This window comes from Sesamum indicum, linkage group LG3 (assembly GCF_026168435.1).
Source record: "Sesamum indicum cultivar Baizhima isolate 11 linkage group LG3, ASM2616843v1, whole genome shotgun sequence".
Lineage (NCBI taxonomy): Eukaryota > Viridiplantae > Streptophyta > Magnoliopsida > Lamiales > Pedaliaceae > Sesamum > Sesamum indicum.
The window spans coordinates 23,516,268-23,543,945 of record NC_142659.1 but is presented as its reverse complement, the minus strand read 5'-3'; the positions used below and the strand labels follow the sequence as shown (position 1 = coordinate 23,543,945).

Below are 27,678 nucleotides of genomic sequence, written 5' to 3'. Positions count from 1 at the left end.
ATAAAGATAATATTTTATTATTAATAAATATATAATATTATATATTAACTGTGAGAGAAGGACAAAAATATCAAAAAGAAAGGTATTTTCATAGAAAAATCGCAGTCAAAGCGTGTGTGATCCAAATTTTGTATAGAGGGATTTTTTTAAACTTTATTTTATATCACAGGAGGGGTATTTGATACTTTAATTTTCATAAGGGACTTTTTGAACATTCCTATTATCACGGGGGGGTCTCTGGATTTTTTCCTATAAAATTATGCAGATTAGATGTTCTTGTGCGAATCATATTTTATTTTTTACTCCATTTAATATAAACACGTAACCTAACATAAAGATGGCATCATATATTTTACTTATGTGTGAGTTATAATTAGAAAAAAAAATTACTATTGACTACAATATTAATAGCTCCTATGACTAAACCCCTAGTAAATAATTATTATTGTTGGGTGGATAGCAAAAATACCTATCCAACTTTACAAACGAATATAGAGTATGAAACTCTTTAATAGACCAAAAATCATAAGATAAGAACAAATCAAACGAAAAGAATACTGCAGTATCAATTAGGCTCAAATTCAAGTCAAATCCTTTGAACACACAAAAGTGCCGCACCCACAACCCGATTCACGATTGCACTACTACCTGAAAAACACCACAAAGGTTCTGTCTCTCGATCAGACAGATCTCTCTCTTTCTTGGTCACAAAAACCTTAATCACACAGATTTCACAAAGAATGTTGGAGAATAGAAGAAAGTTGTTCGATTTTTCTCTCTGTTTTTGGTGTCTCTCAGCCGAGGAGGAAGAAGCCCTTTATAAAGGGATGAAGATACACCAAACAATAGAGTCCTTCCTTAAACCATTTTGTTGGCTAAAGAAGACTCCCATAGAAGCTGGAGACTTGAAAGAGGAATGATTCAGAAAAGATGAGAGAGAGAGAGATCGAGGAGTTCGGCATTTGAAGGAGAAAAGAAAGATAAGGACTCAAATTAAGGTTACCCGATTAAGTGGTGGAGCAGTCTGGATCGGGTCGAACGGATCATGGGTCGGATGGTGAGCCCGATTACTGGCGTGCTCGATTGCAAGGATGGTTATACAACATTGCTTGGTGAAATCCATCGATTTTGGTAAAAGGCACAGGGGAATAGATTTCATAAGCTTTTAAACAAATTGATGTAACTGATAAGCTTCGGTTCGTCATCGCCGGTTGGGCTTTGTGGCACTAATACCAAATTCAACTAATCAAGCAAAAAATAATTATTCAAGAACACCAATCTGTAAGTTGAACAAACTCCATTCAAGTTGGAAAAACACAAGATCATTAATGCTGAATGAGAGCCACTCCAACTCAAAATACATGAACCTGAAGTCAGTATTCTTATTCATATAACTTATTTATTTCATAAAAAAAATAAGTAGAAAAGTATCGATAAAATTATGCGCAAACGTGGGGATGAGCAAGAAGGTATTCTTCAGCAATGGTATAAAATGCGGTGGCTTGATCTTTGCCCGCCTTGATGTCCTCCTCCTTGATCTCAGCATCACCCTTTGTGTGGTACTCGCTTGTTATTTTGACAATGCATCCTCCGTCACCTGAATCCTCGAACTTAGCCTCATAGTAGACTGATTCGAGCTTGTCCCCCAGCACGGCCCCTTCGATCAAAGTGTACTTGCTCACGTAGTTCTCAGTGTCGAGTGCATCGATCCTATGTTTGACATATGGGAATGGAGCACCTTCAATCGGGTACGTAGAACAAAATTCATTAGCTAATGATGAAATAAATATTTTTTGAAACTATTTTTACAAACTTAATTCATATTTAAATTAATTACTCTAACACTTTTTTAATATTTACCATATTACAGAAAAAAAATAAAAACATGAAATCTTTATTAACTCACTAAAGTTGCATTTTATATACAAACTTTCCTTAGTTGTGGAGTCAAAACGAAGGGGTAATGAAATTTCTAAAACTGTCAACTTGCATTTGCATTGGGAAAAAATGCAAGCTACCTCTTGTGATATTATAAATGAGCAAATTATTCCTTTATAAAAAAGAATAATAATTTATCACCCTGTAATTTTTAAAAATATATAAATTTATCCTCCTATATTTTGCAAATGAAGCAATTTACCTCCTCGTTTAAGGAGGTAAATTGTTTCATTTTAAAAAATACAAGGAATAAGTTGCTATTATTTTTTCATAAAGAGATAATTTGCTCATATATTATATCACATGGAGATAAATTGCATTAAACCCTACATGAAATTACTAATAAACATAAAAACCCCTCATACAATAAATAAACGGCCTGACAACCCCTTAACTTTTAATAAAGAAGATGTTTGTAATTACTTACTTTAAGGGGTGTTGTGTTGCTCTTTTTTTGTTTTCTTTCCTCCGAATACACTTCTTCATAGTGTTTGGATTTGTGGTTTGAGTATTTTATTTTGTGTTTTGAAGATAGAGAGAAAAAATATAGATAAATAAGTGTGTTTTGAAGATAGATGATATATTTGGATTTGTATTTTGAGATGATTTAAAATATTTTAAAATAAGTGGTGTAGATTTGATACTGAGATTTGAGAGATAAAAATCACTGTTCATTATCAAATCATATCTTTTTATATATAAATATTGTATATATATAAATACTGTATGTTTAATGTTATATTTTTTGGAGATAAAAATTACTATTTATTGTCAAATCATGTCTCTTTTATATTATATATAAGTGTATATATATATAAAGTTGAAAAATAAAAAAACACACAAATAAGATGTAAAAACACAAAATAAATATTGAGTGTGTTTTATCTTATATTGAAAAATGCGAAAATATAAAACCAAACACAGTGTCTCACTATTTTCAGGACTATTGCATTTAACCAACTTCTAAAATGGATGACTTTTCCAATTTCTTAGTAATATGTTAACGCACTACAAAAAGATTATACCAATACTTAGAAAATTAAAAAGAAGAGTAAATTTGTTTTTAATTAATAACGAATTTAGTAAAAAATAAGAATTTTAAGTTCTTATAATTTTAAAATTAACATTAAAAATAAAATATTCCCTTGCTCTAATTCGAAAAGAATTTTAACATTATAAAACTTCATAGGCTGGCCCTTGGCGAAAAAAATTAAAAAGTTCCCCCTAATTAAAATTTACCATCAAATATTTTCATTAATAAAATTTCTAGCGAAATCAACAACAAAAAATTCGATATTAAAACCAACGACCACCTAATACAAAATAAATATTTTTCGTACTAAATTCATTGCTAACATAAATTAGGGACGAAATCCACTATTTTTAGAGAAACTCTGCGTTGTTGCCAATGACATTATTTATTGCAGTAACGCGTGAAGAATTGCTTGCGTAATAGCGTACGATACTGACCGTCAGGGAAGTTGGTCTGCCTAATGGTTCCGGCGCCACCATCTCCATGGAGCAGCTCAATGCTCTTGATGGCGACGGGCATAATTTTGGGCAGGATGGTGTAGGATTCAGTGACCATGGCTTTGAACATCCGCTTGGGCGAGACCCCAACCTTGATTTCTTGGGGGTATTTGATTACTGCCATTTTGAAAACAGCGAAATGAGAGTGAAGTCGATAGGAAACTAAACTGAGAAGCTGAGAGGTGTGGTGTAATTAAGCTGGAAATTGTGATGGAATTTATAGGTACAAATGCCTTGCATTATTCTATGGCAAAATTATTTGTTTAGTCCGTTAAGTTAATTTTAGTCATTTAAATTTATTCGTTTTAGTTTTAGTCCGGTAACTTTTAATATTATTTAATTTTAGTACTTTGACCTAATTTCGAAAAATTTTACTTCTACACAGCTTTTCAAGAGCAATTGTAGCAGGTGCTCGATTAGAATGGTATAAGAGTTTAGATTTATTGAAAAAATATTTGTTTATATTATACTTAGAGTACTATGATGGACTATTAGCCTTTATCATCAAAATAATAAAAGAGCCGTATATTAGGCTAAATAACTAAATCTACATGAAATTGATCGATAAAAAACTAATAGTACCAAAAATAAAGGAGCAAGACGAATTGAGGTCAAAGTAATTGGATGAAAATTTTTGTTTTCCCATATTCAATTGACGTTGGGAGAACGCAGTGTGTAAAATTCAACATTCAGGAGCAGTACATCAGAGACCGGTGACTTATCTAAACTGGCAGTATGACAAAACGGTATTTTTAGTCTTATAAAAGTGGGGGTAGCATTTTCATGACAATCAATTATGATGTGACAATTTTAGACTCACAATTTCTAAATTTTATGCAGTTAAATCTAAAATCTGTCGAAATACAAAAAATTATCTGTAATTGATATGACAAAAATGTGGTAATTAAATTACAAATTTAAAGATAAATAAAATAAAATCAAGAAACACTTAACCCTATGTTTTGATTTGGTTTAGGCCCATTTCGAAGATGAGCAAAGAGGTTATGTCCTTAAGGTTTTCCTTTCCCAAAGTCTTTGACGGATGGCATCTTAGGCTCCTTTCATTATAAAAAAAAAAAAAAAAATTAATTGAGATTTCGCTATAATATAAATGACCACGATTTAAAAGTCATAATAAATTAGTATTATTAATCACGTTAAATAAAATTACAGAAAAAATTTAAATTTTTTATCACGATTAATTAATATTCGCCATGATTTTTAGACATAATCAAAATATTTGCTATGGTTTTAGTCATAACTAATGTTTTGACTACACTTACAGAAACAACAATCAATAGCCGTTACGCACCCGTGATTGATCTGTATTTGTCATAATTTTATTTTAATATGATAATTAACCGTAATGAAAAATTAATTTTTTGCTAATGTTCTTTTTTCTCATATATAATTGTTAGGTGTTTAGGTTATTGATTCAACATCCAATTTGACAAAATTCTCAATGAAATTGTCATGTTTTTGTCGCATCAGATTATATCGACTGCATTTTAGTAATCCAAACGGCTGTGGACTTCAATTGCATAAAATTTTAAAAATTATGAGTCCAAAATGTCACCACCATTTAAAGCTGCGAATCAACGTTTCAAGTTAAAATTGAAATTTAATAAACAAGTTCGAGTTCTATAAGAGATGTAGCTATTTGTTTGATTTTATATATGTAATTATAATTTATTTATAGTAATATTGATGTATCAGTTGAATCAAAAGTATTATAACTTATTATTTAATATCAATATATTAGTTAAATAAAAAAATTACTATAATTTATTATTTATCAAATTTGAAAATATTAATATATTAATTGAACTGATATAATGGCTGCAAAACATCAAGAAAGCCTTAAGAAAAAAGCGTCACTATCTGGAAAATATTAATAAAATAGTCCAATATCTTGACCAATTAATCTTAATTAGTAAAGTATGAGATTTAACGTAGTCAAGGTTGTCCCATACTAAAATATTCCTTCAGTCTTCCTATGATGCAAAAACTGAAGAAATCAACAAACCATGTCTAGAATTAATGCCTCTTAAAGTCCAATTTGGGGTGCTTGACACTTTAGTTTTCGAAAGTTCTAGTCGGAGCACTACATTCCATGGGAAATTCTTGTCGAAATATGGGTAAATTATATAGCAAGTTTTGTTTGTACTCATTTATCCGTTCTCGGTGTTTGTTTTTTATTAGTATTTTAGCATTTATTTTTTATTAAATTTGTTGACAACTAGAGTTCGAAATGAGTTAGATTTCTTCTTTATCTAAAATACTATTACTTATATATAGTTTCACATCTCTGTAACTTTAGTACTTGAGTTTTAGATGAATAAAACATTGTTTTTCCTTCTTTCATTCTCTAATTTACTGCCATGAATGTATTTTGTTTCCATCCTTCAAATTCTTCACAAATTATAATAGATTTTCCTGAAATTAACAGGTATTAAATAAATTATTTTTTATGATAGTTCATTATAAAGAATATTTATTAGATGATCGTTATTTACCTTTTGTCATAAAAAAAAAAGAGCAATAAAACATTTCCTATGATTCAAAATAGAGCAAAAAACTCCATCAACACCAACAGCGTCTTACATGTGCCTTCCATGCAATTTTCTTGATTTTTTTAGAATAAAATTATTTTAGTATAAGGGGAACTTATTAAACGGTCGTTATTTACCTCTTATGATGTTGGAAATGTTAAAAATAATAATAAAAAAAAATCCCTCAACACCAACATTGTCTCGCACGCACCCTCCTTGCTATTTTCTTGTTTTTTGAGAATAAAATTAATTTTACATCATAATTTATTACCTATTCAATTTTGTGCCATGCATATCTACATTCCAATGAAAAGACGATCAATACTATAAGGCACATTTAATTTGATATATACCTACATTAAAAAATTAGTATAAATTAATATATTATTTATTTCTTTGTATGGGGCCCCGTACAAATTCAAAAAATGTCATTCTCGTATTGTTACGGAACCAAAATTGAAATTAAGCCTACATGAATGCTTCATTCTCCAACTGCGTTTGTTTGGTTTGACGGGTATTGATGTGAAAAATCCTAATTTACCAAAAATACCCTTAATGAAGGGCATTTCTGTAATTACCGGTACAGGACGCAGGTCCTGCTCCAGTGGGATGGGTAGAATCAGCCCTGAAAGAAACCCGTTCTAATAAGAGTTGTACGATCTGAGACGCTATCACCCAGATGATGACACGTGGACCCAACCATTGTACACCTCTAGAGTTATAAATACCCCGACGTTTCATTTACTGAGGTAACTGTTTTCTATTATTTTCGACCTATCATTCTAGTTCGCACATTTTTACTTCGATCAACTCTAACTTGAGCGTCGGAGGGTCGTTGTCGGGGACACACCCGACGAATCTCACGTTCGTGTTTCTATTCTCAAGATCCAATCACTAGATCTGGTAAGGATATGTGGCCGAGTACGATCAACCATCGTGGTCAAATATTTCGAGCTCGATTAGGTATAGAATAGTAAATTGGTATAAAGTTACTCTGCAAATTCTCATAGAATTGGAAATGGTGAAATCAAATTCTTGAAATTATTTCACTGAGCAAAAAGAAGTTAATGCCAAAAGTAATGCATATAAAAATGTACAATCAGCAATCACATTTGAGCATCAAACATGGTAAGAAGCTAACCAAAATATATGCCTATTCTGCAACCAAGACAAGTGCAAAAGTGGTGGACTATTTCCAAAACTCAAACATGGAGAGAGACGGGCACTCTTAGAACTTCCCCTACGCCAAGAGCCAGAAGTTTTTATGCGTTTTACTGTTGAGAAGATATCCTGCCTTTTGCCCCTTTTTCTGTACTGCAACACACGTGCATTTGCTGTTCTCAACCACATAATCTGCTGTATCAAATCCTTTAAGCGATAACACTTTTCTAGGCCTGCTTAATCCACAACAATAATCATATAAACATCATTACTACTTAATAAGGGTTTTAATTCCAATCTGCTTCAAAAGCTTACCGTACCTGGAACAGCCTATCAAACTGGGACGGATCTAAAAGTATAAGTTTGATAGGGCCGAAAATTATACTTATACATTGGATTTACGTTGTCAAATAATTAGGCGGCAATTAAACAAATTAGAGGGCCAGTGTATAAAAAGAAACAAAAATTATGTGTAGATAATACAGATTAGCAACCAGAATTTTACTTAATAATTATCTCGAAGCTAATTTTTTTCGTTACTATTAAACAATTTTCTTGTTGTGAAAATAAAATTTATATATTTTTTTGAAAAAAAAAATTACAACCCCCCACCCCACCTCTAGATCCATCGTAACTATCAAATATTACTCATCACACTTTAGTATCACACATTCACGTCACATCAATATGTTTCTCCTTAAATTTATAAACTATAAATTAATTTGTAATTTAAAAATGGGAGAATTCCACACATATATTCACAAAATCTTCTTAAAAATTGTGGTAAGGGGCTCAATCAATATCAATTTAATCTAAGTAAATTGGCAAGATAGACCAAAATGGTTATTTTCTTAGATCCTACCCGTTGCAGCTTTATCAAGAATCTCTAATATAATATGAATTTTCTCGGAAACTGAGTTGGGTGATATGTATATACCCAAATCTTGATGATAATTATTACCATTTTATGAATTTTTCAAACTATTAATTATAGAGGTATTAATTTCCTTTTCTCAAAAAAAAAAAAGGGTAAATTAAGGATGAAGCAAAAAGTGTGAAAAACTCACCCTAATATTGCATTAGAAAGAGTCTTCCGTTGCCCAATAATCAGAAGATCAACTTTAGAGGCTGCGCTGTGGGCAACAATCGCAGAGGCCTTGTCCTTTCCGTCCGTCATCTCCACCTTCTCCGCCACCACCTTCACCTTCGGCTGCCTAGCCATGCACGTTCGCTTCATCCCATCGAGAAAATCCACTTCTCCTCCCCCGGCGCCCTCCGCCGCCGCCAACGACAAGGAGTAAGATCCGCCGCTGCTGCCTCGGGTGCTTCCTGGAGACATTGGGTTCTTGAACAGTGCACCGAACGGGTTCTTCCACGGGTTTGGAGTCTCGACGTGGAGTAGAACCAAGGTGTCGTTTTCGACGAGTGCATGGGAGAGAGCGTAGTCAAGTGCACCGGCCGATTCGCGGCTGGGGTCCGCCACCACCATCACCTTGCGCGCCGCCGCGTTCACACCTACCATAGTTTACCCTCTCGGCCGCGGTTTATCACCAGTAAAGGCCACGCGAAATCCGACGGAGACCGCCTCCTGGGACGGCGCTATACCAGCTCCTGCTTTTTATTCCTTGATGGGAATAGCTGAGCAATGGATGGACAAATGTTGTGAGAATTTTTATTTATTTAGTCACATTTGTGATCCACAATTTGTTCCTTGCCAAATTTGTGGGATTGCTTATCAATTATCAAGGACAGCCATTCGAATGCGAAAATGCATTTTTCATCCTGTAAAAAGTTTTATTATATTTATTTATTTTATATATTTTTAATATTGTTAATTAATAAAAAAATATGGGTATTGAATGTTGAAAATACAGGCAAAATTATACATTTAGTCCCACAAAATAGGTGGTTCAGTATTTTTAATCCTCTACGTTGTAGTATTTTCAAAATAGTCCTAAAAAAAAAAAAAAACTCAACATATTTAGTTTACGAAATTTTTGAAATGGTCCCAAGATCAAGAAATTTTACACATTTACTCCTCTTCTCTATGGGACCTGTGAGACTAAACATATCAATTTTATTTATTTTTTCCAATTTTAGGATCATTTTTAAAATTTTGTGAAACATAGGTTTAAAATGTGGCGAATTTTCTCAATTTTGAGATCATTTTAAAAATTAATTAAAGTAGAGGACTAAAAGTGTTGAATCCTCTATTTTATGATACTAAAAATATAATTTTTCCAAAACTATAATTTGTTGACACATATAAAAATATAATAATCAAACTAAAATAAAATAAATGTTTTGTATTTTAATTTAATGCCACTTAATTGTATTTTAGCATTTGATATCAATCATTTTGTAGTATGCCTGTCATACGTACTTTTAGTTAATTATTGTTGAGGTATTATTTACTTTATAAACTAATAAGTGTAATACTTACTTTTCTTAAATTGATCGGTTGAACAAAATTATTTTTCATTCCACAAATAATTATGCCTTCTCGAATATCTTTTCAAGTCCAAAGCTGAGAAAGTAGACCCCATTCTGTATCCCAGCAGGCTTGACCGTTTTGGTCCAAGTAAAATAACAAGCTTACAATCCATCTATTCTTTACTAACTTGGCAGGCTCATAAACAAGTCCAATCCAACAAGATGATGTGACGGACAACAATGATGACAAGTTACATATCTTTTTGATATTACAATGTACATCATATAAAAAATTCTCCAACAATCCTCTCCTAGATTTTCAGCAACCAACCTAGAAGCAACAAGTAAAACGAAACCTGCAAAAATCGGGCTAACTGATAAAACTCATTCAAGCAGTCATAACTTTTTCAAGATAATCACAATCCATATTTTTCTTTTTGTTTAGCTAGCTCATGATGTTTTCTAATTGTGTATCACAAGCTATAAATACTTTTCATGTTCACTCTGGGAAGACCTATAAACAAAGGCCCTTGTGCAATTATTTTGGAATAAATATTTTATACTCGTACACTCAATTCTCTCTGCAAATGAAAATGAAGTTGTCCTATTTAGTAGCCTATATATGCTAGATTAGTAAGTTGGGTCATTTTCATGCTCTACTACTCACTTCAACTCTATAGCAGGCTGGCTATGTTACGTAGAAGGAAAATCTATTACACACTACTCCAAGAAAGAGCGCCGAAGCCGGTCGCACCCCACAAAGCAGCTGGGTTAGAACTATGCACGCTGTTGAAGGCAGCATCGCGCAACCTGCTTCATATGATCTCACTCCTAGCAACAATATCCTTACTCAGCTATGTATTGAGTTATTACCCTCTGTCATAAATTTCTACTCTAGAAGAAAAAGCATATTGTGCATCCCCGATAAGCATACTTAACTTACTATTATAGTAACACTCCCAATCTCACTAATTTCCTGCAAACAGATATAAAGTTTTGGGATATCCCAATACCCACGTCCTGCAGGAAAAATTGGCAAGTATGTAGAAAAAACTCAAAAATGAGGATTTTAAATCCAGAAACCATAGCACATATTTATAAAGCATTTCAACAACAAACAATAAAACTTGATGAATATAATATTAATATTTATAAACATATTTATAAAGCATAGCCCGAGCGTGCTGAGCAGGATGGCTAAGGAAGCCGCGGATAAGACTAGTGTTGATGAAGATCGGGACAAATTTTTGAGGGTGGCGCAGCTCGCCACATGTTGGGAGGACAGCCGGGCATCTCTTCGAGGCAATGTGCCGCCTCCCGAATGGCAAGATATGTCGAGCTCGTCGCTGTATGGCGAGGCTGGAGGGGACACTTTTGCAATCTACAATTTTATGCTGTAAATGAACGAAAAATATCTAAGCACCGTAAGCCCAAGGAAATGCTATATGAAACTTTCATATCAACTCCAACGGCTGCATGTACACAAGCTAAAGCCATGTATATGTACATATCATGATAGCTGAACTCGTACACCATTCTTGCCAAGCTTGATTGGGGGAGAAAAAGGGATTTGCAGATGGAATAAAGTTCTATACAGGATTCGAACCTGCGCGGGCAGAGCCCACATGATATCTAGTCATGCCCGATAACCACTCCGGCACGACCACTGTTGCATGCTTCTCCATCCTTTCTTACAATAATTTTATTATTTTTATTGTAATATTGTATACACTCTCGTTTAATCTTTCATTTCAACGCATTTTTATATACACTCTGCTATATCTCATCAAGTTGCATATATGTATTTCATATGTTTTAGGGATAATTATGCTTTTTTTTATTTGAGATTTGATGTAATTATACGTAATTTTTTTATAGTTTGAGAACTTACATTTAATACCTTTAAGATTTGCTTCCATCTAACAACTATAAATTCATTTGTTAGTTAAAATTTATCGAATTCACTGATATTAAAAAAAAATCAGAAAAATTATATTGTCACCCTTAATTGATTTATTATTGACTTATTGCAAGTCAAATAAATTTTTTTATGATCAAATTACCCTCGTACGTCTCCATGAGTTAATGCATGTGAGGAGATATATCTTCATCGTTATAAGGGTAGTTTAGTCGGAAAAAAATTATTTGACCTTCAATAAGTCAATCAAGTAAATCTCAATCTTACTTCGATTTTTTCGTTAATATCAGCAATTCAGTGAATTTTGGCCAACGAAGAAATTTATTTGTTAGGTTACCAGTAAACATCAGGGGTGCTAGATGTAATTTTCCAAACCATTAAAATCTACGTATAATTATACTCTCAGAGAAATTAGATGTAATTTTCCAAACTACAAAAATTTACATATAATTATACCATATCTCAGATAAAGGAAGTGTAATTTCGCTATTCTTTAATTTTCTTGAACAAAATTATGTTCAATCAAAATTTTCTATTGAAATAGAACTTTAAGACATTACAATTTAAACTCCAACTTGCATTTATTATTCTTTTAACCTCCATGATATTGTGAGAAAATTAATTCACAAGAAAGTAAAAATGCAATATACTAATATAAAAAATATTATTTCCTACTCTTTTAATGTAGTTACGGACTAAAAGTCGTGATAAATCACTATTATTAACTGCAGTTAAATAAAACAGATGCTAAAACTTAAACTATCTACTATGAAAGGTATTTTCGTCATGACTCTTACCCATGGTAAATATTTTAATCACATTTGTAAAATGACAAACAAGAACTTTTACGCGGCAAATCAATGACTATTACTAACACTATAAGCAAGTATGATATTAATAATAAAATAGTGATAATATTACACTAAAAATATATATTAAGAGACAATAACTTTTCTCTTGTCACTACATAATTATTAGTGATAAAAAAAATGTATAAAGTTGTTACCTACCAAATATAATTAGTGACACACATATAGTGACAATTTAGTAACAAATATTATATATTGTCATTAAATTATCACTATATGTGTCACTAATTGTATTTAGTGTCAACATTGTACACTTTTTTTTATTACTGATTCTTGCTAATTAAAATCATGAAATTCATATTGTGACAAAATAAATTTCTTGTTACTAAATATATATAATTAATAACAATATTAAAATTGTCGGTTGGTTTTTTCAATAATGTGCTATTCTTTTTTTATAGTGATATGGCTATTTATTTTAATTATAAAATTAACTATAATTAAATGTTATATTTTTTTTTACAAACAATCATAAAATATTCAAACGAAAATTAGCAAAATTGACTCGATCTCTTTAAAATTTTCAAAAGTACTTCTAATTTAACAAGACTCATATTTTTTGTATCTGTAATTAATTTATAATATTTATTCTTCAATATGTTTTGCTATTTTTGGATGGTTTTACTTAATATTTTCTTTTTTCTTTTGTGGGGAAATATTTTTATTCAAATGGAGACGTCAACTTTAATAGTTGTTAATACATTTTGTGTGATATAGTCCCCACAAAATCTACATGTTGTCGGAGAGTTTCAATAAATGTAAATTTCATTAAATAAATAGTAGTACATTGATACAATACTTGTCGGGGGATTTATTAAGATAGCTGCTGCTAGATAGATCACCCGTGGGTATGAACTGTGTGGAGGAACAATAATTGATGAAGTGATGATGTTCATAGGGGAGATGAGTGGCGTTACTATTGATTTGCAGTTCAGTTAAATTGTTACCGTGAAAACATTCATATATGCCCTCAAGGTAAGTTTTGTAATTTCCAAAAGGTAGAGGAGTATCAAAATAATATTTATGGGGATGAATAACTCCGTATATTTTTTTATTATTTATAATAATTTTAATTTAAAATTTTATTATTTTATTAACTTTTTTGTATTGAATCTGTATATAAACTTACAATTTTTAATATTTTAAAATATTAAATTATTTAATTGATATATTAATAAAAATTAATTACTAGCTTATAAATTTTAATTAAAAAGTTATCACACTCGTATAAATTATTTTAAATTCTTAAAATTAAATATTTATTTTTATTTATAACTAAATTTATTAAATTTAATAAATTATACATATATATGCATATAAGTTTATACAATATAAATATATAAATATGGATATAATTGGACATATTTATATTTATATATTTATAAATACATACTTTTATGGCAAACGGCCGCAATGGGTTGATGGGAACGAGGGCACAAGCAGGAGATGAGTGTGGGCATGGCGATAGGATTGAAAAGAAGGAATAACTTTTTAAAAAAATAATTTAATAATTAGAAATATTTTTAATAAATAAATTGTTTATTTTACTAATTTTGATATAATTTATATATACTGCATAAATTATTTTAAATTATAATTTTATATAGAGATTAAATTAAAAGAATTAATAAAATAATAAAAATTAAAATTATAAATTAGTATAAATAATAAAAAAATATATATAGGGTTATATTACTCATCCCCATAAACATTAATTTACACACCATCTACCTTTCTGTAATTATAAAATACCTTCGAGGGCTTCTATCATCAAAAAATTAAATTAAACTTTGACCAAGGCAACAAGTATATTTTAGGACTTTAAAGGCTGATTTTAATAACTTTTGAAAAAAGATAGAAATAATTTATATAAAAAAAATAATAAATAAAGGGTGTTAATATAGTTATCCCTATATATTATCTAGATTCTCTAAACCAACATCAGTACATACTCATCAATAGCACATTAAAATACTGCACAATTGTCGTTGCAGGTAAAGGGGAAAAGTGAACAGAAAAATGAATTTGATAGTATGTATGTGAACGCGACTAATACAAATTTACATACGGGGATGTAGCTCAGATGGTAGAGCGCTCGCTTAGCATGCGAGAGGTACGGGGATCGATACCCCGCATCTCCATCTGTTTCCTCTCTCGGAAAATTTCTCCAATACAAGAAAAGAGAGCTATTTTTATGTAAAATCCTAGAAAAAAGATTCATAAATAGCACTGTTTGAAAATCTCAATTTTAAGGCCAAATTACAGTCACCTCCGCCAAAATTTAATATAATTACAAATACGTTCTTGTTATTTAACAACTTATAAAATTATTTTGATTTTAATGTCCATCTAAAAACTAACTCTTTCGATTTTTCATCCATTTTTTATGATGAATCCATCCAAAATATCCTTTTGAATTATGAAATATAATTTTAAATACAAATTTTTTAAAAATATTTTGACGAGCTAATATGCTGTATGTATTCTTTACATTTACCCACCCTAAAATTCTTTTATATTTTATTAAATATTTTTTTCTTGTAAAAAATAACGATCAAACAAGGATAAGGTAGTCATTTTCACCTCACCGCCTAGAAGCTGTATAAATATTTTTACTTTGAGGGATATTAATAATTTTTCAAATAACAATAGTCCAAATATGATAAAAGCAGCTGTAATCTAAATGCAAATTTCTAAGTGAACTCCTGCCTGAGTAGGCTGAGCATTGTACATTGGACAATATTAGTCATCAAGAATCAAACCATCCATTAGTACGAAATTTGCATCAGTTTTAGGTCATAGGATTGTACATAGAGTGGTTGAAATGCTCCCAACGCTGAGTGCTATCTCCAGTGCCGTCAGTGCTGCTTTCCATTTATTCTGCCAATACATGCATATATATATATAATAATCAGGAAATTCATGAAAAATTCTAGTTTAAATTTGGTATGTATGAATTTGAGCTAATCATACAGTAAGTGCAGTAAACTTGTCGTGTGATTGGTATACAATTCAAAAAAAATGATCAATCACATAATAAATGTACCATACTTGCTCTGTAATTAGATTGATTCGGCTAAATTTGGTCCGACGACAAAATCTTTTTGGAAATTCAAGTTATGAGATTTTTGTTTGTGGAAGGAAAATGGGGATCATGCTTATATCTTTTATAGTTTAAAAGACTACGTTGACTTTTTTTATGTGAGGGAGTTTTCTCCTATTAATGTTTTTATAAGGGGTAAAATGCAATTAACCTAAGAGAGTTCATCTATCCAAGTAATTGATTGTTTTCTTTTTTATTTATTTATTTTTTTTAATCACGAATAAGGTGCCACTAAAGAATTCATTCTGAGGAAAGGCAAAGTGCAATTAAGCCCGGTATTGAATTTTTGTATTGTGAATTCAACTTAAAATTGTATTTTTTTTAATATATAATAATAATATATTTTTAAAATTTTAACTTATTTATATAATATAAGTTTAATAATTTATTGAATCTAAACTTTTTATTTTTTTTAAACGATTGAGATTAATTGATTAGATCTAACGATCAATATTTGATCAAAAAAGATCCAATGATCATTAAAATAAGAAATAATATATATTAAGTAAGGGTATAACGGTTATTTTCTTAAAAATTAACACCGTTAGTTGGATTTAACGGAGAGGGGGCGATTGAACAGAGTTTTACAAAACACATGGGAGCTTTTAGCCTATTCTAATAATAGGAGGTTTTTTTGCAGATTTTTTAAAACATAGGGGTTTTTTTATGCATTTTGTCCCCTAAAAAATTAATCAAAATCAATTAATTGCAAATCAAGAGAAAATTCTTTAATTTCTTGTCTTAAAAATATATAAAAAAAAATGTAGAGAAATTTGCACTTTCGGTGCAATACAATAGAGGATGCACTTTTGGTCCCATAGTTTATAAATTTAGCATACTTTTGTCTCGTAGGTTAAAATATTGTAGCATATCTGCGACAAAAAATGCTATAATTTTTTACCTATGTGATCAAACGTGCTATAATTTTTTATTTTACTGAAATCAAAATTGCTAAAACTAGTAAACTTTGATGCCAAAAGTGCAATACTTTTAATCGTGTGGGACTAAAAGTATAATTTTTCTAAAAAACTAAAGAAGTAAGTAAATATGCCCATCAAACAGTACTCACAATTCTCGCTGCAGGAACGGCGGCAGGCGGCGTCGGGGTTGTGCTCCAGCTTGGTGGCTGTGATCCATTGTTGTGAAAATGAGTGTCTTGTCCAGCTACTGTTGGATTTATGGTCTCCCATGTTCTTGGCTGCAGTTTTGTCAAACGTTAAAGCTTACAACCCTATCTAACCAACATGCTTACGTTAAATCCTACTCTCATCAAATTTAGAATCATATTAACTTATTTGTATTCGCGGCAAGAAATATTACTTTTTGATTTATTATATTAATTATTATGAATAGAAACAAAAAATCATGACAAATAATAATTAACTGCAATTGTTGGTAATTTGTTGTTATTTTAAAAGACGGCCAAAACATAGTTATTACTAAGTACCATACCAAATGCTTTGGTGATAGCCCGCAAGCTTGTTGGACTTGATAATCATCTCAAAATTCATCGAGTGCATTTCAAAATTCAGCAATGAACAACTCATAAAGAAATCTAATGAATGCATTTAGTATTTTTTGACCATATGTAGTCTATAGATAATTATCTTATCAATTTTTAATGGATGTTGGACGGGATATCACAACTAATATTATGATAAATATTGATATAATCTATGGTCAAAATAAGTTTCACATTGATTTGTTAGAAGATAGCTGGTAGTATTGATTTAATTATCACAACTTCAAGCCGTACTAATTCATCCTGTAGGAAATAATTAATTATTTTTTAGTGATATCTAATGTTCATGAGTAACGGTGAGAAAGCATGAAAATTGTTCAAATGAAATTGGTTATAAAAAATATTTTTTTTTCTAGATTATTATCCAAACCCCGCAATTGTTGGGATAATTTCACTGACACCCTTTAGCATTTAAACATATTATAAATAAAACATTTAGATAGAAAAACCTACAATCATATTTTACAATGCAAACTTTCGCTAATAAATCTATAAAAACATGATAGTAGGGGGTTTTGGTGTAAATTTATCAAAAGTTAAAGGAATATTTTAATTATAATATATATATATATATATATTCAAATTATAGGGACGGTTTATCTAAATTTCCAAAATGCTCCCGAAAAAATTGAATTGACCATCGTAAAATAAAATTAATATGAAGATGTAAATTTTATGCTTGTTTAATCAATTTTTGTTATAATTTTTTAAATATGGTTAAAATTTTTGCCATGATTTTTAGACATGACTAATGTGTTTGGCCGCTGTTCAGTAATATTTAATTAGTATTCTTCGTATTTTTTTTGAAATTTTTTATCATCGTAATTAAACATGATAAAAAAAATTATATTTCTTCGGGCGATTGTTGGTTACCTCAGCCGGACGTTCTCCTCTTTGTCTCCCGGATGCAAACCGTTTCTTGGTTTCCAGCAAAGTGTAGGTATCCAAGAACTGTTGACGGCCACCATGGCCGTGAGAACTCTTGTTAGATCTATAACAATAGATGCACAAAGAGTAAGACCCTCCAGGGCCATCGAAGCACTCGACGCACGAGAAAAACGTTCCAGGTATCAGAATTCCACAGCAATCACACAGTGGCCTCCCACTCTTGATGATATAGTAAAGTGTGAGAACTTCCCAGAAATCCAGAGTGCCATTTCCGTCCCTGTCGAGATCCCTGAAGAAATGCGGGCTGCACAGCCGCGTGTAGCCCTCGAGTTTCATGAACTCCAAGAATTCTACGAGGCTCACTTTGCCATCTCCATCGGCGTCCAGGGCTCTGAAGAAGTCGTACGCCAGGGCCTTCACCGCTGGAGGGCTTGCGCGGTAATGAGCATCGGCTATTGCACGTAGTCGTTCCATTACCGGCCCTGTCGACTAATATTCTTTCAGAGGAATGGGATCGATGGAATTGGTTTAGGTCAGGAGATGAATCCGGGAATTTGGTTGGGTTGATTGATCTGCGAGTAGGCTATCAGAGGCAATGTTTGGGGTGCTTTGACTTTCATGCGATGGATAAAGAATTTGGTATTTTGGAGTATCATATATTAAGACAGTGTGTGACGAAATTATAGTACTTGTTTCGTACAAAGTTTTAAATAAAAGTAGAAATAGTGAAAATTTAAATATATATATCTACATTTTGGTGGTGTTATTTGAAAGAATATTGGGATCTGGCGTGTTATCGATCTTCTCAAATAAAGGAGAAGTTTTGGGTTCAAATCGTGGTTAAAAAGAAATAGTATTAATTATTTTAAGTAAAAATAATTAATTATTTGTAAAAAATTAAGTGTTATTCTCGAAAGGAAATTACAAGTAACAAATTTGAGGGAAATGGAGTCTGATTGAAGTTGGCAGAATATTCAACTCTCCTTCATATATTTCACAATTCAAGATTTAAAGCAATATATTATGTGTTTCAGTGTTGAAGATTAATGTCTATTTAGTGAATATAGGGGAAAGCTATGGTTAATGAGCAAAGAACACCTCAAAATTCTGGAATAGGAGACCTTTAAAATAAATCACTGTCAAACTAAATTGGGAAGGACCCGATAATGATTTTTCAGTACCTAAGTCAAATACATCATACGAAGAAAAGTGTACAAAGTTGTAAGAATATTAGGATAACAAAAGTTGTACTTGAGATATAGAAGGCGGCTACTTACAGACTTTACTCAATTATACAATTTCACGTGCACTTCAAACGCCAAAAGCATCGAACAACGACAATGAGTCCATTCATATTAGAATTTTGAAGGTATCAGAGTTCCGACATAAAAACCCGAGTTTTAAATGAGCTGGGAGTAAGATCTAAGCCCGACTTTCATGAAATTACCCCACATCACAATGGTTCCAAAATAGGCCATTAAAATCACCAATGGGTGAGTAATGAGAACCCTAAAAGAGTTGCATAAATTGAATAGCCGTTTGACTTGTTCAGCTGATGATCTAGTCTGAAATTATAAACTGGCAGGCATATAATGGAGGGTAATGAGAAATAATTAAATTAGCTGTAAACAAAATATTTTATAACCACTGCGCTGACATTGACCAAGCATACAACACCACCTTAATATCATATATATTTCATTGGTCAAAACTGTCATTATTGGGTGCTGTAGAGGACAAAAATGGGCAAATGTTTTCTTGACTATATATGCAAATACTCTGATGAACAGCTAGCCAGGAAGTCCAGCCACTAAGCTGCCATCACCATATAAAAAATATAAAAGTTAAACAAATTGGGTTGTCCTTAATTCACAGCAGTGTTTGTCGGATGATTTATGCAGAGTGTGGAGCAAGACAGCGATGAATTTCACAACACTATCCAACATGAGATCATGCATTAAAAATACTGCATCAGGCAATACATCAAACCTTAGTGGTCAAGGTGTGGGTGGAACTTCAGCAGGCAATTCATCAAACATTGGTGATCAAGGTGTAGGTGGAAGTTCTAGCAACAACATGAATCCTAGATGGGAATGAATGTTGGGGTCTAATGTGGAACTGGAACATGTAGTTTAATTTGTGTGATTGTTGTTGGATGTTTAAGTACTTGACTTTTGATGGATGCTTATGTTTTTAACATAGATTATTATGAATGTCTATGAGATCAATTGTTGCAGATTTTTATCCAGGTATTGGTCAATTTCTCGGCAAATTTTGTGTCACATTTACATTCATATTTTGACAAAATTGTGTATAAGTTGTTTACAGAATTCATGATTTGCGTAACAGGTTTCATTTAAATTGCTGGAATTTATGGTTCTAGTTGAACAAAAATAGTGAAAAGTGAAATGTTGAAGGGCTTAAATGAAGCAGCCAGCGAGCAGGTGGGAAAGGTCCAACACTGACCTTCGTCTATTTTAACCCCCCTAACTAACGCCAATGACAAAAAATGATAAGTTTGAGGACTAAAATTGTTAAAAACGATAGTATGAGGACCAAAAGTGAATAAATGGTCACCAAAATCGTAATTCTCCCTTTTCATTACTGTTAAATACAAATACTGGATTAAAGATCTATTGGCAAGTGGGTCTGTGTAACAAACTTTTGTATCCTATGTGGAATTTTATTTAATTAGTAGTGGTAGTCCTTAACATCTACAACAAAAGTCTTTTGGGCTACTGGGCTTGCTCTTATCAACTGGTGGGCTGGGATAGATGTTGGGCTCTTCTAATTCTTCATTTGGGCCCATAAGCCTATCAAAATTATACGGTAAACAAATATAATAACATAATTTTGATAGTTAAATAATTATTTCAGTTATATTTTTAATTGCATTGCATCGTTTTAATGCTTTCGGTATACACATTGTCAACATCTTTAAGTACTTGGTAAAATTTGTTATATAAAAACATTCTAGTTTTATTGGTTTATGATAAGTGAAAAAAAATTAAAAATAGAAAATAAATAAGAGATGGAAAAAATAAATCTTGCTAAGCTTTATTTTACCTTTCTGTGTTTTTGTAATATAATTAAAAATTTTCCCGTGTTTTAAAAATAAATTAAAAATTCTTTTTATATAAAAAAATTGAGCGTAAATCCTCCTTCTGTTAGAAATTAACGAAAAGTAGAGTACACATGCCCTTACTGCATTTTGACTCTGTCAAGGGATCCCCAGCCAACTTGTTGGATTCTCGACACGTGGCAAAGACCATTTTAATTTTACATTTACTTTTTTCCTTCTTTATTTTCTTTCAATAATCTTATTTTTTTTGTCTTTCTGCCACAAAAATAAATTTTTATTCCAAAACCATAAACTTTTTAAGTTCTAAAATTCAAATTTGTTTATATCTATATTTTATAGGGGTAATCAAAAAAATTTTATAACCGCCCAAATCAAACTAAATCGAACTATTTTGTATGATTTATCTTCCAAACTGCAATTTTAAATTTAAAATAAAATCGCACCACACTAATTAATTTTAATTTAGATTTAGAACTAAAATAAACGCTCAAAATCAAACTGCACCGGTCAATATATAATTATTTTTGAAAGAAAACATATATAACATAATTTAACAAAAATAATTAATTATTTATAAGAATTTCATATTCAAATTATAGAAGCTCAAAGTTCATATATTATCAAAAGTGCAGGTGGCAAAGCCCATTTTTGTAAAATTTATATTTGAATTCCATACCAAAAAAGGAAATATATTTAAGTTTTAAAATAACAAACCTTCCACCGCTTCTCTCTTTCTCTCTTCCTTTAGATGTGATTGCAGTTAGAAGTTGGCATTCAAAATATTTTTAAAAACACTTATTTGTATTATATTCTGATCAATTGTGTATCTAACTTTAATTATTCCCCAACTAGTTACATTTATTGCTTAAAGACTTTAACTATGCCTGTTTTTAAATTATTGTGGATTTGATTTTAATTATTCCGATAGTCTATTACTTTTTATCAATGAAAGAGTTTTAACTATATATATTGATGGGGAAAACCCTAATTTTTGGGCAAAATACCCTTAATGAAGGGCATTTCAGTCATTTAGAGGCCTAGGATCTACGCCTGAGTGGAAGCGGGTCGGATGGACCCATTTTATTATCGAAGACTCGATTCAGGGAGGGTCGTCCGACCGAAAACGCCCATCAAACTGATGATGACATGTGGCACAAGCAACAATATTCACATAGGCCTATAAATACCTCGACGCCTTACTCTTGGTGGTAACGGATATTAGCTATTTTCGATCTATTTCCCAAATTCGCATATTTTTACCTCGAATAACTCTAACTTGAGAGTCGGAGGGTCGTTGTTGGGGACGAACCCAACGAGCCTCACGTTTGTATTTAATCCTCAAGACCCAATAATTAAATCTTGAGAGAATACGTGATTGTGGTCGATTCTACAAGTCGAGATTGTATATTTCGAGCAAGATCATATATATATATATATATATTGTTTCTTGTTAGTTTCAATGCCTTGTTTTCATTATGTGTTAAAATTGTCAAACTGTCAAAATTTGTACAAAATGGCACTTTTAAATTTGATTTTGAAAAAATATGTTATAAAACCGAGAATAGCAATTTAATTTTAAAATAGCTTTAGAAATATCAAACTCGCAGCGTGATGACCCCTACTATTTTATCATCCATTGTTTTAATCCAAAATTAAATAGAAAACTCTTAAGAAAAACACCCTCATGCTCTTTTATTTTTATTTTTCCTTACAATTATACTTTCCTTTTTCTTTTATCTTTTTTGATAAAAAAAAAATTCATGTTAAAATAACTTGTACGGAGTACTTTGTAATATTTTATCGGAATTTTCAGTGAAATTAATATATAATCATACCAAATTTTCAATACTTTAGATTTTAATTTATTAGTTACTCATCATAAAAAAATCTTTTAAAAATATATATAATTTAAAAATCACCGTACAAAATTTATATACTAAAGTTCATTTTGTAAATTTAAGTATCTGCAAATAAAAATTTTAATCAATTATAAGGATTACATTTTATTAATTATTATTTAGTTTAAACATATAAATAAATTATATTATTTACTATAATATTCATTTACATTATCATTATATGCTTTGAAATAAAAATTTAACATTTATATTTATTTTCTTAAATTTTTAAATTCTTTCTTAACTTTCTTTTAATAAAGTTAATTACATTTTTAAGAGATAATCAGAAACTCAGATCTTCACATAACGAGAGTGTTATTTTTACAAATAGATTCAACAGATCTTTAGAGGGCTGGTTCAGAATCTTCTTTATATCAATTTTCAAGTACATTTAAAGCCAAAAAAACAAAGGAACAAAGATTAGACACCAAAATCATCCTTTACCATAATCGCTTTCTGTACAATTTCAAGCAGTTCAGGTAGTCATATACACAGGCAGATAGTACAAGAGTTAATATATAGAGATTCGAAGTAAACCTTCTCCCATCCGCTGGAATTATCGTGCTGTCTTAATTCATCGCCTGCGGTAAAGGATTCTCCAGTCTAGCTGATCTACTGCCTGCCCGACAACCGTGTTTTTTTCCCAGCTATCTACGTATTCATGTGATACAGCACAAGATGCATCAAGGTAAAGCACCAGCAACCACGATTTCCCTTGAAAATCGGTGCATGACTAGATATTGAGGATTTTGCTGTTTAACACCTCATTGTGCATTCGGACCTGGACCAGAAAGTTTAATCATGTCAGAATCAGCACAAGAAATTTCTTCATAGCGTTTAAAAACGTGCTTCGTTCTTTAAATTTGCACTGCTGCTATGCCTGGCCTCAATCAAGATTAGAAATATAACATCTTGTGCAAGAGGCAGGCTAGACAAGAGCTCGGAACGTATAAATTCAAAAATAAAGCCTGCGGCCAGACATGCATAAATGAAACATGTTTCTTATGGCGTGTGATTGTTGCACCCTTCAGATTGAAGTTGAAAATGCCGAATTAATACATTCTTGGAATAGAACAATCTAATATTAAGGAAATACGTTTTTGTTTATGGAAGGAAGCTAGCATATCCAAGTAAAATGACAATCATATCTCATACATTCAGTACGGCAACAATGGCAACTTCAGGAGAAAACTGCAGAAAGTTATTAAAAATCATGCAAGTGTCTAAGGAGGATTGTGTCTTAGAACCTCTTGGATATCCTGTATTTTACATATCCATACAATTGAGTCCTTGGGTTACCGAAATTTTGTATAAAGAAGTGCTTCGAATCATTGTTATTTGATTCGGACCTGTTATAAAAAAGTCGAGGTATTTCGAATTGTTTGTTGACGCGGACAAAGTCAGGGAAATAGCATCCTTTCTTTGCTATAGAACGAGCCAATCAAACCAGGAAATATGGCGTGCCCGCCTTCCTGGTGGTGAGTTGAAATTGATTCACCCTCGTCCTCTAACGGATGCGGATGGTTGTTTCAAATGTTGGTACAGGGGCACTTACAGTCCTAGGAGTAGCTTCTAACTCAGGTCCGACATCAATCCTCTCATACCTACTAATTGATGTACCTGAGATGCATTTCCTCATGCAATCTGTGCCCGCCTTCTAAGCTTTACGGAAACAAGAAATTGGAACAATTTGCCTGGATAGCAGCAAGAGTATTTCTGCTCTACAAGAATACCTTTGAGGATAATTTATCTCCAATTGTTACGGATGAAATTGTATTTCCTCTACCCTAGGGGGGCAAACCGTCGAGTATATTATTCAGAGTTATTGGTCCAAGGATGGAGGACTATTGATCAACCAACTGTACTTAGTGGATTCACAAGAACAAGGTTTCTATAGAACCATTGAATCCCATACTAGGCTCTATGAAGATCATAAGCCAAGAAATGATGAAAAAAAAACCTTCGGCAGTGTTATATAGTAGATCGTACAATTGAATGTAAAGATGTTGATCATGTAATTTCAGTGAAATATTTAAACATGCTTCTTCTCAGATAAGAAAAATGCAAACTGTAATTCCTCCTCTTGTTTGCAAGAAACCTGAATCCTCATTTATACCCAAGGAAGGAGAAAGCTGTGACTCGCTAAATATGTTGTTAAAAAACTAGGATCAAATCAGTTCGGGCGTTCAAGAGCGCTAGTTTGCCAAATACAACCAGAAATTTTTTACCTTTTTCATTTTTTGTCCTTTCCGCATAGTGACATCTGTCTGTCTTACCATACAAGTTTCTCTAACTATTAGTAACTGTTTATTCATAGCAAGTCAAGAGTTGCAACAAGAATGATAAAGACTTTATAATTGCATGAAAATATAAGTGCACAGAAACATCAAGAACACCTACAAGTAACAAAAAAAGAACAGCGAATACAAAGTCAAAATAGACAAGCACCAGATGCATGGTCACCAGATCAGATTAGAAAAATGAATGATAATTCAAACATTCCAACTCATCAAATCAAGACACGATAAGGATTATTGGAAAAAAGACAGAGATTCCATATACCTTAAAAAGTGACGTCCCACAAGAGCAGCATGTTCAAAATTGAGCCAACTCAACAAGATGAGCTAACTACAGATGGCAAGTTTTCCAGTCCATTCATCCGCCACCCCATAGTCTAGGCTAAGCTCTCTCAAGGGAGGGATGTTCTCCATAGCAAACAGCATGAGATGTGGAAAACATACATTATTGTGATCATACAACACAAGCTGCACAAAAACATTTGGGCTTGAACTGTGGCTCATGTAGCAAGCTAGATTCCTCATTCTTGATACATCCATGGCATAATCCAAAGGAGGGATAGATGGATATGCTGGGCAGACATAGTCGGAGAATATTTGAGATAAATCACCCCACTCTTTCCATCTTTGAGCAAAACGACTCGGGTAAATTAAACTATCACCATTCATTGTGAATATCTGGGCTTGCTCGCGTGTAAGAACAACTCCAGCATATTCACAAATAAAAGAGCCAGCCTGGATCAAGTCCAGTGACCTCACTCCCCAACCAGTCTCCCTCGACCTAAACACTTCAAACCGATTCCTAACCCCCTTTTGGGTCACACGATTTCGACACATGGGAGGACAACGGCAATGGGGCCCACATTCAAAAATTAATGGTTTCCCTCTCACAAGAATTCCATTCATGTCATAAGCAAATTCACCCCCATTTTTCATTGCGCAAAAGCAATCATCCAAACATCCCCCAATGCACTCACATCCATTGTTACTCCCAGAATTATACACATAAGGAGGAAAAACAGTTGTCATAAGGTATTCATAAAAAATAGGATCGTGATCTCCATCAATATCATTGTAGAAAAACACTGGAAAGTTCTCCTTTTTCCTTGACAAATCAAGCGTAACATAACCTTTAGGCCGAACTTCTAACGGCTTTATCCTTAAACTCTGTGCAAACCTCATCACACTACTCCCCATTTCCACCTGATTCTCAATCCTAACAAGTTTGAACTTAAAAACCCCGAATCCTGACTTCCCCACATCGAACCAAGTCTCGATTATTCTATACAATCCATCATAAACATACACTTTACCACTGATACTACCATCATATTTAAAACCACGAATCACCCTTACCTCAACGCCATAGTTCATACTCCTCTCAAGAGCCAAATTTCCACATTCCAATTTCTGATGCACAACCTGCTTATTGTGTTTATCCTGTCCACCATGTCCCGTGTAAACTATCACATCCCCGGCATCCTCGTCATCTTCATAACCTCCAGAAACGATAATGCTAGTGGCAATCGGCTCCCCGTTAGAGCTTTGGCTGGCTGGAACGTAATCAATCCCAGCCTGGGGCTGCCCGTGCAATCCCACAACACATAATTCCATCCTGAAAAAGAACACATCCCCAATCGAAACTCCCGGGATATCTCCAACGATTCTTTTATCACGATTCAACCACAAACCGCTATGTCTCATGAACGCGGAAGCCTTCAAGTCGCCTCTCGTTTTCCGGTGAGAAACCATCAAATCTTTGCGCTTTTCATCCTCCGCGGTGGCAAACACTCGCAGCGAGTCAAACAGCATCCGGGTTTTGCGAATTAAGTCCCGGAAGTAACGCTGGTCGTCGGGTTTGAGATCCGTGACCCGAACCAGCTCCGAAGAGCGCGTTAGGTACTTCCGGCCGCTACGCGGCGTGATGACGATGTCCGAAACCTGGGTTTCTGGGTTCGGCACTGGGACTATGGCGCGTGAATTGAGGTCAGAATCGGGCAGAATAGCAACATCTCCGTGCTTTTGGAGGCGCTGAGCGAAGGCGGAGCGAAACATCTCGGAAATGCGATAGTATTCAGAGTATACGTCAGCCTCCGAGGAAGAAGGGCTGCAAGCAGGGGCGGTGGCGGGGGCCGGGGAGGGGGTGGAGAAATGGAGTGATTGTGGGGTTGGTAGTGGTTCATCTAAGGGTTCAGATTTTGGTTCAATTTTGGGGATGATAACGGGGGCGGGTGCCGGGCCGGTGGGGGGTTCGGGATATAGGTTCAGGTCTTGAAATGGTACCACAGAATTAGAACCCATTCCCAGTTTCGTATTTCAGATTCTCTTTTCCTCGTTTCCCCACCAAGGAATGAAGATCTCAGAGGTGTTTAGTGTGTGTGCTGCGTGTTTTGTGGAAGTTGTTTAGTGTGTGTGCTGCCTGTTTTGTAGAAGTTGAGGAAGGTGTACTGAATGAAAATCGATGGTTATAGTGTGTAAGAAAAACTA

General features: G+C 32.6%; 4 protein-coding genes and 1 non-coding gene across 5 annotated transcripts; 1 reads left to right on the top strand and 4 right to left on the bottom strand.

The window, feature by feature from the left end:
• Positions 1-1,282: 1,282 nt before the first annotated feature.
• LOC105158617 (major allergen Pru ar 1) lies at positions 1,283-3,672 on the bottom strand. The gene is made up of 2 exons (XM_011075427.3): positions 3,409-3,672; positions 1,283-1,738 (listed from the first exon to the last, which is right to left on the bottom strand). Exons 1-2 carry the CDS (start codon positions 3,590-3,592, stop codon positions 1,440-1,442), a joined length of 483 nt encoding a protein of 160 aa, XP_011073729.1. The 5' UTR covers positions 3,593-3,672; the 3' UTR covers positions 1,283-1,439.
• Positions 3,673-7,056: 3,384 nt separating this feature from the next.
• On the bottom strand, positions 7,057-8,857 carry LOC105158719 (Adenine nucleotide alpha hydrolases-like superfamily protein). Its single transcript, XM_011075559.3, has 2 exons — positions 8,249-8,857; positions 7,057-7,414 (listed from the first exon to the last, which is right to left on the bottom strand). The coding sequence occupies exons 1-2, from the start codon at positions 8,701-8,703 to the stop codon at positions 7,261-7,263; spliced, it is 609 nt and encodes a 202-aa protein (XP_011073861.2). The 5' UTR covers positions 8,704-8,857; the 3' UTR covers positions 7,057-7,260.
• A 5,612-nt stretch (positions 8,858-14,469) lies between these two features.
• Positions 14,470-14,542, top strand: TRNAA-AGC (transfer RNA alanine (anticodon AGC)). The gene has a single exon. It is a non-coding gene; the product is annotated as a tRNA-Ala (tRNA).
• A 519-nt stretch (positions 14,543-15,061) lies between these two features.
• On the bottom strand, positions 15,062-18,566 carry LOC110011753 (uncharacterized). Its single transcript, XM_020692919.2, has 3 exons — positions 17,900-18,566; positions 16,574-16,702; positions 15,062-15,281 (listed from the first exon to the last, which is right to left on the bottom strand). Exons 1-3 carry the CDS (start codon positions 18,386-18,388, stop codon positions 15,198-15,200), a joined length of 702 nt encoding a protein of 233 aa, XP_020548578.1. The 5' UTR covers positions 18,389-18,566; the 3' UTR covers positions 15,062-15,197.
• Positions 18,567-23,314: 4,748 nt separating this feature from the next.
• On the bottom strand, positions 23,315-27,678 carry LOC105158616 (histone-lysine N-methyltransferase family member SUVH9). Its single transcript, XM_011075426.3, has 2 exons — positions 25,457-27,678; positions 23,315-23,675 (listed from the first exon to the last, which is right to left on the bottom strand). Exon 1 carries the CDS (start codon positions 27,490-27,492, stop codon positions 25,519-25,521), a length of 1,974 nt encoding a protein of 657 aa, XP_011073728.1. The 5' UTR covers positions 27,493-27,678; the 3' UTR covers positions 23,315-23,675; positions 25,457-25,518.

What these genes read in the sequence shown, in the direction of transcription:
- LOC105158617 (XM_011075427.3), bottom strand. Translation starts at nt 3,592, where the DNA reads ATGGCAGTAATCAAATACCCCCAAGAAATCAAGGTTGGGGTCTCGCCC. An exon ending in GCAGACCAACTTCCCTGACG is followed by an intron (nt 1,739 to 3,408) that starts GTCAGTATCGTA and finishes ACCCGATTGAAG; the next exon opens with GTGCTCCATTCCCATATGTC.
- LOC105158719 (XM_011075559.3), bottom strand. Translation starts at nt 8,703, where the DNA reads ATGGTAGGTGTGAACGCGGCGGCGCGCAAGGTGATGGTGGTGGCGGAC. An exon ending in CTTTCTAATGCAATATTAGG is followed by an intron (nt 7,415 to 8,248) that starts GTGAGTTTTTCA and finishes TGGATTAAGCAG; the next exon opens with GCCTAGAAAAGTGTTATCGC.
- LOC110011753 (XM_020692919.2), bottom strand. Translation starts at nt 18,388, where the DNA reads ATGGAACGACTACGTGCAATAGCCGATGCTCATTACCGCGCAAGCCCT. An exon ending in GAGGAGAACGTCCGGCTGAG is followed by an intron (nt 16,703 to 17,899) that starts GTAACCAACAAT and finishes ACAAAACTGCAG; the next exon opens with CCAAGAACATGGGAGACCAT. An exon ending in CCGTTCCTGCAGCGAGAATT is followed by an intron (nt 15,282 to 16,573) that starts GTGAGTACTGTT and finishes ATGTATTGGCAG; the next exon opens with AATAAATGGAAAGCAGCACT.
- LOC105158616 (XM_011075426.3), bottom strand. Translation starts at nt 27,492, where the DNA reads ATGGGTTCTAATTCTGTGGTACCATTTCAAGACCTGAACCTATATCCC.